Source organism: Mustela lutreola, chromosome X, assembly GCF_030435805.1.
Source record: "Mustela lutreola isolate mMusLut2 chromosome X, mMusLut2.pri, whole genome shotgun sequence".
In the NCBI taxonomy this organism is placed as follows: Eukaryota; Metazoa; Chordata; class Mammalia; order Carnivora; family Mustelidae; genus Mustela; species Mustela lutreola.
Genome location: NC_081308.1, coordinates 67,691,649 through 67,704,980, shown reverse-complemented (window position 1 = coordinate 67,704,980; position 13,332 = coordinate 67,691,649). Strand labels below are relative to the sequence as shown.

The 13,332-nt window shown below is 34.7% G+C and overlaps 1 protein-coding gene across 6 annotated transcripts in view; it reads left to right on the top strand.

Annotated features, from left to right (window-relative positions):
* ATRX (ATRX chromatin remodeler) overlaps positions 1-13,332 on the top strand; it is a 300,618-nt gene that overhangs the window by 220,243 nt on the left and 67,043 nt on the right. For all 6 annotated transcript variants that reach the window (XM_059158234.1, XM_059158233.1, XM_059158232.1 and 3 more), the window contains one exon: positions 9,028-9,181. In XM_059158234.1, coding sequence (XP_059014217.1) covers positions 9,028-9,181 — 154 coding nt within the window. The remainder of the gene's footprint in view (positions 1-9,027; positions 9,182-13,332) is intronic.

Below are 13,332 nucleotides of genomic sequence, written 5' to 3'. Positions count from 1 at the left end.
GGGATGTCCATTCTCATCACTGGTATTTAACAAAGTACCAGAAGTTGTACTCATAGCCATCAGACAACAAAAAGAAAGATGTCCAAATTAGCAAGGAGAAGTAAAACTTTCACTATTTGCAGATAACAAGATACTCTATAGAAAACTCAAAAGACTCACCAAAAAGCTGCTGATACATGAATCCAGTCAAGTGACAGGATGCAAAATGAATGTAGAGAAATCTTTTGGATTTCTATACACCAATAATGAAACAGCATAAACAAAAATTAAGCAATCAGTCTCATTTACTGTTTTTCCAAAAGTAACAAGATAGGTAGGAATAAACTCAACCAAGAAGGTGAAAGATCTGTACTCTGAAAAGTATAAAACATTGATGAAAGAAATTGAAGAGGACACAAAGAATCAGAATGACATTCCGTGCTCATGGATTGGAGGAACAAACATTGTCAAAATGTCTATGCTTCCTAAAGCAGTCTACATATTTAATGCTCTTTCTATCAAAATGCCAAGAGCATTTTTCACAGAGCTAGAACAAACAGTCCTAAAATTTGTATGGAACCACCAATGTCTCAAGTGCCCAAAGCAACCTTGAAAAAGAAACAAATACTGGAGGCATCACAATTTCTGTCTTCAAGTTATACTGGTATAGTATGGTGTATGTATAGTATAGTATACTATATATATATAGTATAGTATGTATACTATAAAATAGTGTGGTGTGGTAAAAAAAATACTCACATAAATTAATGGAACAGAATTGAACACCAAAAAATGAAGCTACAATTCTATGGACAGTTAGTCTTTGACAAAGTAGGAAAGAATATCTAATGGGAGAAACAATGTTTTCTCACAAATGTTGTTGGGAAAACTGGACAGCAACATGCAAAAGAATGAAATGGGACCACTGTGTTATACAAATAGAAATTCAGAATGGATTAAATCTTAGAAGATAAAAATCTTAGAAGAGAACACAGGCAGTAATATCTTTGACATTGGCTGTAGCAAGTTGTTTCTAGATATATTTCTAGATAGGTCTCCTGAGGCAAGGGAAGTAAAAGCAAAAAAGCAAACATAAATTATTGGGACTTGATCAAAATAAACAGCTTCTGCACAGTGAAGGAAACAAGCAACAAAACTAAAAGGCAACCTTTGGAATGGGAAACAATATTTGCAAATTACATATCTGATAAAGGGTTGGCATCTGGAATAAATAAAGAACCTCTAAACCTCAACACCCCAAAAATGAACAATTGAAGTAAAAATGCGCAGCTGACATGAATAAACATTTTCCCAAGACATATAGATGGCCAACAGAGGCTGCTTACCATCAGGGAAATGCAAATCAAAACTACAGTGAGCTATCACCTCACTCCTGTCAGAATAGTTAAAATGATCAGTAGTAGAAACAACAGATGCTGGTGAGGATATGGAAGAAAAGGAACACTTTTGCAGTGCTGGTGGAAATGCAAACTGGTGCATCCCTTATGGAAAACAGTATATGAAGATTCCTCAGAAAGTTAAAAATAGAACTACTCTATGATCCCTTAATTGCACTACTGCTATTTACCCATAAAATACAAAAAACTAATTCAAAAGGATATATGCCCTCCTATGTGTATAATAGCAATGATGGAACAAGCCCCCATGTCCATCTACAGACAAATGGATAAAGAAGAGGTGATATATAATTACAATGGAATATTACTCAACCATCAAAAAGAATGAAATATTTGGGAACAACATGGATAGAACTAGAGAATATTATGCTAAGCAAAATAAGTCAGTCTAAGAATGATAAATACCATATGATTTCACTTATATGTGGAATTTAAGAAACAAATTGTAATAGTAAAAGGATAAAAAGAGAGATGCAAACTAAGAAATAGACTTTTAACTATGGAGAACAAAGTGATGGTTACCAGAAGGGAGATGGATGAGGGAATGGCTTAAATAGGTGATGGGGATTGAGGAGTGCATTTATGATGAGCACTGGGTCTTGTATGAAAGTATTGAGTCACTATATTATACACCTGAAATTGATACTACACTGTATGTTAACTTACTGGAATTAAAATAAAACCTTCAAAAAATAAGAAAAATATAAGACATTTCTCTTTTCACTACCTCATTGGAATAAGCAGATGGCAGCCTAATCACAGACCTTGGCTTACTTCTCTTAGAAATCAGGGGGATAGTAAAAATTAAACTACCAAGTTTTCCTCTTTGTTCTTCTCTGCTGTTGTCTCATAAAGGCAATTTATTATTATTGTTAATCTTCCAGTTAGATTTAAAGACTATTCTTCTAAGAATAGTAAAGGAATGGTTCTAGTTTAATAGGAAGCTTCTGTTATCTCCCTCCCTTCTCTCCCAGTCTGACTTTTCACTTAAATTTCTCCTCAGTCATCTCAGAATTGGAAATAAATAGCTTAAAATTTATGTGTTCCTGGGAATGGTTTTCTTAAAATATTCTTTTTTTCCCTTAAAATATTCTTGCTGAAAATTTTTTTTCTGTAACTTTTTTAGGAGAACAGGGAGAGTAGAGAAACCAGTATGTCTCATTCTGTGCTGTAAACAGGTTAAATAAAAGTGCTGAGATCTTGCTCCCTTCATCTCCTAGCAGTACAGGTAGGGTCTGAGGCAACTGGGTCACCTCCAGAAATGAGTAGCCTCTTTTGTTTTCTCCTGGTACATTATGTAAGCATTATTATTTTTCATTTATGTCATAAGGTGAAAATGTTTGGAAAGAATTGGAACAGAGAAGAGATGGCTACATACTGTGAACTTAAAAGCAGTTAGGGAAGGCTTTGGTTTCCAAATGACAGATTTTGACTACCTGTGTAAGGTCTTTGTTTCATTTTCATTTTAGACATGTGCAGTCAAATAGAAATCATTCATATATAGATGTATTTTATGTTTTCTTCAGATGTGTACATGTATAGTCTATTAGAAATATTTTTCAGAACAAATGATGATAAAAATCTTTTTTTTTAGATCTAGATTAACTTCAAATAAGGCTGAGTATATCATAGTACATGGACATATATAGCTGACACTGTGTAACTTTTTTTAAAACATAGTTACTTTCTGATAGGAAATGTAAGAAAACTTGAATAGGAAAGATTAAGAACCAAAATGTTGTATTTAGAATATGAAATAGATATTAAATAAGTAGATGGCTACAATGGAGCTATAATAATATTTTAACTGCGTATTTCATTTTTACTTTAGAGTTGCTATCTAATTCTTTTTACAGTAGCTTTCTGAATGTTTACAGAAGCAACATCTTGAGTAAGTCTTTTAAGTTAACCTTACAGTATTCCTATTTCTGTGTTTTAGTATTTTATTAGGACAGTTTGTTTTATGAGTAAATAAATATATAAACTACTTCTAAGTATTCAATTTTCAGCAATTGCGGTACTAGGTATTTACTCCAAAGATACAAATGTAGTGATCCGAAGAAGCACTTGCACCCCAGTGTTTATAGCAGCAATGTCCACAATAGCCAACTATAGAAGGAGTCCAGGTGTCCATGGACAGATGAATGAATAAAGAATATACATACATAATAGAATACATACATATGTATATACATGATAGAATACCACTCAGCCATCAAAAAATGAAATCTTGCCATATGCAATGATGTAGATGGGACTAGAGGGTTTTGTGCTAAGAGAAACAAGCCAATCAGAGACAATTATCATATGCTGTCACTCATACGTGGAATTTAAGAAATAAAACAGAGGATCATAGGGGAAGGGGAGGGAAAAGTAAAACAAGACAAAATCAGAAAGGGAAAGAAACCATAAGAGATTTTTAAGCATAGGAAACAAACTGAGGTTTGCTAGAGGGGAGTGGGGGTGGGGATGGGGTAACTGGGTGATGGACATGGAGGAGGGCACATGATGTAATGAGCACTGGGTATTATATAAGATTGGTGAATTACTAAACTCTAATTAATGGAATTTAAATTTAAAACCAAAGTATTCAGTTTAATATTTTGCTCTTTTTAGATTAATCTTTATTGGTTAGCATTTACACTTTAAAATGGATACAATTTATTATATGGACATAAACTTTTTGTGACAGAATCCTTGTACATGATGTAGGACCATAATATTAGCACTAACTTACCACATTTATTCATTCAACAAATATTTATTTGAGTGCTTAATATGGTCCAGGCACTGCTATAGAAGCTTGGGTTATATTAGTCAATAAAATGCATTCATGGAACTTAATGTTCTACTACTAGTACTATATAGATACATAATACTTTAATGATACTGCTGCTTTTCTTTATAAACTTCAGTGTATATTGATGCAAATACGGTAGTTAAATATATATTTAGAAAAATGTACTTCAAGAAATTAGGGTTAAAGTTGTTGCTTTTTATTTGTTTGTACTTCTTTAGTGCCTTACTTTGTAAGCATTGTGTGATAGCCAGAGTGGGTATTAAGGAGTGGCTTTGATTAATTAATGTGCTGTTTCTTGTCATATATATATATATATATGATCAAAGTTACAATAGAAATAACAGTTAATCCATGTGGATATTGAAATAAGAGTATTCAAAGTAAAATACCTGTTTGTAAGTTCTAATTACATATTCTGGGTACTTATTAACTGGAGTAGCCCTTGTTTTCCTATATCAGTTTTTATTTTTTTAGACATTACTGTAAAGTAATTTGATTATATCCAATAGGATCAAAATTAGAATGGAATCTTTTGCACAGAAATTACTATTTTTACTAACTTTGTGCTAGCATTTTTTTATTGCTAACATTTTCACTTTAGTTAAATTACCTTTAGTGTATTTGGGTTTATATATTTGGGTATTCCCTAAAGGCATTTGTTTTTTTGCCAGTTGTAGAAAGGAGTTTGGTTTGACATTGGCTTGATAAGTTGTTTGTCAGTGGCACCCAACACCACCCTCAGATTCAGTGATTCACAAGACTTAGCATATAGTCATATTCAGGTCTATAATTTATTACAATGAAAGGGTACAAAGCAAAATCAGCAAAGGGAAAAAGCAGATGGGGTAGAGTCCAGAGGAAACCAGGCATAACCTTCTAAGAGTCTTCTCCCAATGGAGTCACCCAAGATGTACTAATTTCTCCAGAAATGTTATGATAGTGTATATAAAGTGTTATCTACCAAGGAAGCTCATTAGAGACCAAGTACCTAAGTTTTTTATGTGTTTTAAACACACTATCTGCCTGACTCTTACCAAATCTCAGACGCCCAGAAAGAAAACAGGTTTGCTCAGAACAAACCACATTGTACAGACAGTCTAGGAACAATGAGCCAGTCTTATCAGGGAAAGTTTTATATTAGTACAAGGAGCTGTGTATGATTCAAGTGCCCAGACAACAGCATAGGGCCAGCCTTGCAAAGGAGGCTTTCTAAGATGAAATTTGATTTGATTCCTGAAGGATAGTGAAGCATAAAAAGAAGTTTTCCAGGTGACAAAGGGGAGAAAATAATATAAAACATTCAAGGAAAGCTGTGGGTTCTTGCAAATATGTGACATGTTTAAGCAGTAGTTCATTGTGGTTTGAATATCAATACATAATGAGCTCTTTATAAGTAGTGGAAATCACCAGGACCCAGACACAAAGGAGGAACTGATAATTTTTTTAAAAAAATTTTTTAATTTTTAAAAAATTAATCTTTTTTTGAAAATTTTATTTATTTATTTGACAGAGATCACAAGTAGGCAGAGAGGCAGGCAGAGATAGAGGGAGAAACAGGCTCCCTGCTGAACAGAGAGCCCGATGTGGGGCTCGATCCCAGGACCCTCAGATCATGACCTGAGCCGAAGACAAAGGCTTAACCCACTGAAGCACCCAGGCACCCCAGGAACTGATCATTATAACAGTAATTTCAGGAACGTGTGCTGTGGAAGCCTTAGGGATATGCTAGTCTTGAGACTAGCAGTTTTGGTTTTCACCTACCCAGGAATAGGATACAAGGCCTTGACCCCTGTATAAGGTGGAAAGTTTTTCGAACCCAGATTAAAGCTGAATCTCTTCAAAGGGTATGTAGTCCATTGACAAACTGGATAGAAAAAAAATTTGCCTAGCAATTCAGGGAGATTTCAGGGAAGCTTATCTGTTTCACCCTGGTCTCCAGGTTGAGAAAAATAGTTTCCTTGGATTCATAATCAAGGGCTAACATAGGTTATGATTTGAATTTATGTTACTTGGTCTAAAAATCTCAAGATGACGGAATGCCCGGGTAGCTCAGTCAATTGAACTTGGGACCAACTCTTGATTTCATCCCAGGTCATGATCTCAGGGTTGTGGGATCAAGCCCCTTGTTGGGCTCTTCCCTCAGCAGGGAGTCTGCTATAGATTCTCTTTCTTCTCTTCCTTTGCCCCTCTCACCCATGCTCACAGGCGCGCTCTCTCTCTCTCTCTCTCTCTCTCTCTGAAATAAATAAATAAATCTTTTAAAAATACATAATAAATAAAAATCTCAAGCTGCAATACCTCAAAAGTCATCTTGCATTGTTGATCCCCTAGAGCACCCGGCAGAAACAGATGCAGAGTGGAGATGTATGATCTCTACCCAGGGTTCTCACGTATTACAGCTACATTGAAAGTGAAATGAAAATAAAAATGGCAGAATGGGGCGCCTGGGTGGCTCAGTCGTTAAGCGTCTGCCTTTGGCTCAGGTCATGATCCCAGCGTCCTGGGATCGAGCCCTGCATTGGGCTCCATGCTCAACAGGAAGCCTGCTTCTCCCTCTCCCATTCCCTCTGCTTATGTTCCCTCTCTTGCTTTGTCTCTCTCTGTCAAATAAATAAATAAAATCTTTTTAAAAAAATGATAGAATACCTGAGGGAACAATTAACTTTAGAAAAAGTTAGCAACAAAATAAGCAGTCAGCCTGGCAAAAGTTAACACACAAAACAAATAGCATAATTAGATTCTTAAGGCCCTTTGATGATAATAGAAATATTTGATACAGACTATATTATGTTTAAAGTGGTAATTTTAAAAATCAGAGTGTACGTTTGTCAGAAAATTTAAAACTTAGATGAAGTAGACAGTATTCTAGAAAAATATAACAAAATTTTTCATTTAATAGTAGCCAAAAATTAGAAATAATTTAAGTATTTTTGAAATGACTGAGGAGATGCTTATAATGCTTATAATGCGTATGAGGAGAGCTAATAAATGATGAAATATTCATGCAGTAGAATTCTACAAAGCAGTTAGAATGATTGAATAAGTTTCACTTTGAGTGAAAAATGAAAAACTACATTTAGTGAAAAGTCATAGAAAGATAAAACCAGTATGTACTGCTTACATATAGTTTGAAAACATGAAAGGTAATGTACAGTTTAGTTATACATAAAAGCATACAAAGAAATAGTAAATACAGAATTTAGGATTTTATTTATTTTGATATAAATTTTATTTTATTCTTTTACATTTTTTAGTATAATTGACACTCTACATTAGTTCCAGGTGTACAACCTGGTTATTTGACAAGTTTATGCATTACACTATATTCACCACAAGTGTAGCTGCCATCTGTCCTTTCACATTGCTATTACAATTTAATTTACTTTTATTGACAATATCATGTGCCTTTTATTCAGTGACTTAATTTGTTCTCTATATTTATAGGTCTGATTATGCTTTTTATTTGTTTATTCATTTGTTTTGCTTTGTTGTTTTTAGATTCCCTTGGCTTGCTCGTTCTGTAACTGGAGGCCTGCATCTTCCTCTCCACTTCACCCATTTTGCCCAAACCCCTACTCCTTCCCCTATGGCAACCATCAATTTTTTCTCTGTATTTATAGGTCTGATCCTGCTTTCTGTTTGTTTATTCATTTTTTAAAATTCCATTTATGAGTAGAATCTTATGGTATTTATTTTTCTTAGTATGACTTATTTCACATAGCTTAATAGAATTTAGATTTTAGGTACCTCTCAGAAAAACACAAGGGAAAGAAGAGAATGAGATTTGATATGGTCACATATTAGGTGTCAGCTGCATCAGAAGCATATTTAGCAAGTGGTAAAATTTAATGAAGATAGGATGTGGGAACATGGCTATTCACCATATTTTGTATACTTTTGTGAATATTTAAAATATGTATAACAAAAATATGTAAAAACTCAAAATACTTTGCATTAAAAAGCAATCGAGGGAAGGTACAAAAACAGGTAAATCTTATATTCCTAATTTTGAATCGAACTGTTTATATTTAGTTATTATATAGATTATTTTGTGTTACTTTCTTATATCCTTTATAATCAAAGTTTGTGGGGAAAATAACAAAATGAATTAACATGATATGATCATTCTGGGATGAATCCATTTTTGTTTTCCAGACTTCTCTTGGGACTGTGAAATATTTCCTGCCCCTAAGATCTTTTCTCTCTTGATCTCAGAGTCCATCTGTTTCTCTTCCCTCCCTCTTCTCCCTGCCTCTGTCTGTTTCTCTTTGGTTCTTTAGATCTTTTTGTCTCCCAGTCTCTGTCTCTTGGGGTTTGTGTTGCGAGTTATACTCTCTCGGCTGGGGCCTGGGGTTGTCTCTTAGGGTCTCGAGTTTTTGAATTCCCTGCTCCCAGGCACTGTTTCTCATGGTTGTACTTTCTTGGGGTCTTTCTCTTGCTAATTCTCTTACTTGTTGTGCCTGCCTCCCCCCTCCCATGTTTTTCTTCTTTTGCATTCATATATACCTGTTTGTGTGTGTCCCACTCGCTGTCTCTCTCTCCCTCTTCTAGAGTTCAGTTTGTCTCCTCTACTCCACTCCCCACCTTGTGTCTTTTCCATACAGTAAAGCTCTCTCTTTCCTTGGGTGGTCTTTTTTTCTCTTTTTACAAGAGGGTGCCCTCCTTCCTCCTCATCCCCTTTTTCCCTCTTCCTCCTTCTCTCTTCCTCCCTTCTCTTCCCTCCTCTTCCCTCCTCCCCATTTCTCTAGGTCTCTTGCTTAATCCTCTCTGGATCTTTTGAGTTTCTTTCCTTATTTGCCTACTTATTTATGTTTCATTTATTTTGTTTAGGTAAAGCTACTTCCTCTTCTAATCCAAGCAGCCCAGCTCCAGACTGGTACAAAGATTTTGTTACAGATGCTGATGCTGAGGTTTTAGAACATTCTGGAAAAATGGTACTTCTTTTTGAAATTCTTCGAATGGCAGAGGAAATTGGGGATAAAGTGTAAGTTTCTCTCCTGTTTTTATTATATAAATGAACCTTTTTATAACCTTTCTGTTGTTTAAACAATTTATTGGAAGAAATCTGTTTTGTTTTCTTCCTGTCTGGAGATATAATTTCTTTAGTAGTGTAGTGATAGACAACTGTCTTCCTTCTCACCCACTAGTTCTGAGTACATATTTTGGTGGTTTCTTCAGTGCTATTTTCCCTTTCTGGCTGTTGCACCAGACTTATTTCTTTGAGCCAGGTCTCTAGTAGATGTCTATATTTCACCATCTTTAAAAATTATTTTTCAATCCATGCAATGTGGTTACTACTTTATTGAGATTTTTTTCCCCTAAAGTCACTCAGTGACCTTTTAACCCCCAAATCTAGTGGGTACCTCTCAGACTTTATTTCACCTCTTCAACTATTCTCTGTCCTTTCTCCTTTGTTTTTGTTCTTGGCTTCATCCTTCAAATTACAGTTCAAAAAACATTTAAAATTTTGAACCAAGACAAACCATAAGAGATTCAATCTCACAAAACAAACTGACGGTTGGGGGCGGGAGGGAGAGGGTGGTTGGGTTATGGACATTGGGGAAGGTATGTGCTATGGTGAGTGCTGTGAAGTGTGTAAACCTGGCAATTCACAGACCTGTACCCTTGGGGCCAATAATACATTATATGTTAATAAAAAAAATAAATAATTATTAAAAATTTTTGAACCAGGCTGACTTTTTAGTTTGTTACAACATGCCAACATATGTTCGTAAAATATTTTTAACATGTATCTGTGATTCTTTTAACCAACTGAGCCACCCAGGCGTCCCAACTGTGATTCTTTTAATAACAATTTAACATAAAGTTTAAAATGAACCTTTTATTTTAAAAAGTTTCAAACTTAGTTCCTTTAACTTTCTTGGGAAGAGAATAGATCTATGGCTAATATTTCTGTTCCATCTTTTAATATACCTCTATTATTAACACATTCTGATATACATACTTGTATGTCTTTTCACTGGATAGTGAGTTTATTAACCACTGTACCTTGCACTTTGTAAGTACTCACTAAAATTTATTTTTGCTGTGTATTGCCACTTTTTTTTTTATACAGAAACAAGTGGTTCAGATAAGGGATGATGCTGACCTATCATGGAGTTAGTAGTAATGGAGGTAAAGGATATGTTTTGGAATGGAAGCAATAGGATTTGGTACATTAATGCAGGGCAGTAAGAATATGAGAGTAGTCAAAGATGACTCCCAGGCTTCCAGACTCAGTGGCTGGTGGATCATGGTGTTATTTACTAGAAGGGAGAATAGTAGTGAAGAACTAAGTTTATTAGAGGTAGTAAAGAATTCTGCTCTGGCCATGTTAAGTTTCAGAGGCCTATTAAATACCCATGAGAGATGCAAGTAGAAAGTGGGTATTTGAATTCAGAGTTCCTAAAAGTTCAGATTATTGCTGTGACATGCTCATGCTTTTTTTCTGCCATCAGTGTAGGTAGTTTAAAATTTTTATTTGCGTACCATACAAAAATTTTAAGAGTGTGAAAGGGATTTGGGTGTTTTTAAAATTTCCTAACCAATGCAAGAATCTCCTCTACCATGTTCATCATAGATCTTCTCCTAACCTCTCCCATAATAGAACATTTGCTATTTCAGAAGACTACCTATAGTTGAATACTTCATATTTTTAGAAATTATGTCCTTTAGTTTGTACTTTATCCCTATAGCTTTTTTCCTTATGGTTTAAAATTAAACATATCTACTGCCTTTTTTAAGACTCATAGTGATTTTTTTTAAGCTATAAGTCCCAACTGAAAGACATTATCAGTGTTAGGACTATAAAACTATGGCATTTCAATAACTGTGATTACCACTATTTTTTATTTGTCCAACATTTTCTTGTGGAAATTTTCAAACATAAAAAAAGCAGAAAGAATTTTACAGTGAATATTCATATACCTGTCACCTAGAATCTATACTGTATTCCGTATTATGTTGTACTTTCTTTATTACATAACATACATATCTGTTTATCTGTTCATCTTATTTTCCTGATACCTTTCAGTGTGGGTGGCAGACATGAGTACTACGGTTTCAATTGTCTCTTCTTCAAAAAATAGTGGGTTCATCTCTCATGTCACTCTTAGCTTTTTTTGAGTTCGTTGATCTATTCTTTGTATGGCAGTTTCAGTCCTGACCATATGGTCTTGAACATACTTCAGTTTTTTAGCACCCATCTCAAGATATGGTCATAGTAAACAAAATACTTCAGCTGAGTTTTGATTAACACAGAGTTGTAGTGAAACTGGTTCTTCTTTATTCTAGACCCTGTACTCCCATCCATGCAATCCAATAGAGAGGTTTTCTAACATCTAAATAACACTAGTTAGTTCATATTAAACTTATGGTCAACTGAGACTCATTTTTTTTTTTAAAGAAGAACTGGTGTCAAATCAGATTCATGTATTCTCTATTTGTGCAGTTGATCTTTTGACCCAAGTGAAAACTTGATATTTCATGAGGCAAGAGATAAATGAATTTTAGTGATTTTTTAGCCAGTGGTGTGTTGATAAATGTTTGACAACTGACTTCCAAAAAATGATAACAGAGAAAGCAAAGAAGCACGTTAAGCCCTAATTTGTGGCATTTGCTGATAACCATGATAAACTACTCTCAACTGTGGCCAATCTTAAGCTACCAACAGTAGTGGGAAGAAAGGCTACCAATCCAATTTCCTATTTAAAGCAAGTTACAGCTAATTCCAGTATACTATTGGATTCGGCCCAGCCCTTCTCACTTATTTTATGTCATTTAAGCATTAAATTTTGGTTGAATTTTAATTTCTAGTTTTTTTGGTATGTATGAATTTGATTTGTATTGCTTCTATATTTTTATATGGGTCATTAATAAAATACATAAAGCCAAAATAGTTTATACAAGGATGAAAATTATTACCAGTTAGGGCAGTAGTTGTTCATCTTATCTGCAACTAGAAAAAATTAAGAGATAACCAATAGTATGTAGCCAGTTAGTCCTAATAACACCTTTCTCATAGTGAGATTTTTCTGAGCTCAGTGGTTCCCAGAACCAGCTTTAATGCAGGCTCAAGTCAGCCTTTTTCCAGAATAGTACCCCAAATTCCAGATTAATTCCAATTAAATAAATAATTAGTATTTCTAAGAATTTAAGTTTCTGAGTTATAGGAGCTGCTGAAAACTTAATTTGTAGCTCAAAAAGAATTAATTCAATAAAGTGTTTGATTCAAGGAAAAATAATCTATTGAGGGATCAAGACTGTTGGTCATTTAAACTGAGTACTAGGAAGAGATAATTTCCTTACCAGTATTCTAGGAGTACCAACTGGGAGACAGTAGAACCGCATAGTGCGGAGTTTAGGAAGTCATATACAATAGCCAGTGCACATGTTATAAACTCCCAACAGCTGTTTCATAACTTGAGTTGTTCTTTTTAGTTCTACTACTAAATCTGAAGACTTCAAGCAGTGAATGTTGAAGGATCTTCTGGAGTCATAAAAGCATCTCTCTCCTATAGTACAACTTTCAGAATCAAATAATACCAAACAGTATGCTTGGACAGGTGTCTAGTTCCTTGTATACTGACCTACTTTTTTTGCATATATAGGGGAGAGAATGAGCCCTCCTTTATCCTTTATTCTCTTTCTAGAGTTTTTCATTTCCTGTTTAAAATTATGTCTACTTCTCACCAATGGGATAGATGAAAGCAGTGGTTTTTGCACTGTTTTTCAGAGCCCATGAAAGTTGGTGAAAAGAGAAGGCTAGAGCAGAGGCTGAGGGGCCAGTGACACTTTTACCTTCTTCTCTCCCCAAGGCCTGAAGCACTCTGCTTTGTTTGTTTAAAAAGATTTTTTTTTTTATTTGAGAGAGTGTGAGTGGGGTGGTTGGAAGGTGAGTCAGAAGGAAAGGGAGAGAGAATCTCAAGCAGACTCCCAGCTGAGTATGGGGCCTGACCTGAGGCTCGATCTCACAACCCTGAGATCATGACCAGAGCCAAAACCAGAGTCAGATACTTAACCAACTGAGCCACCCAGGTGCCCTTTTATTATTTGTTTATTTATATTCTATGTATATGTATCTTACATATATTTTTCAAAATTTTAATTTAAATTCTAGTTAGTTAACATACAGTG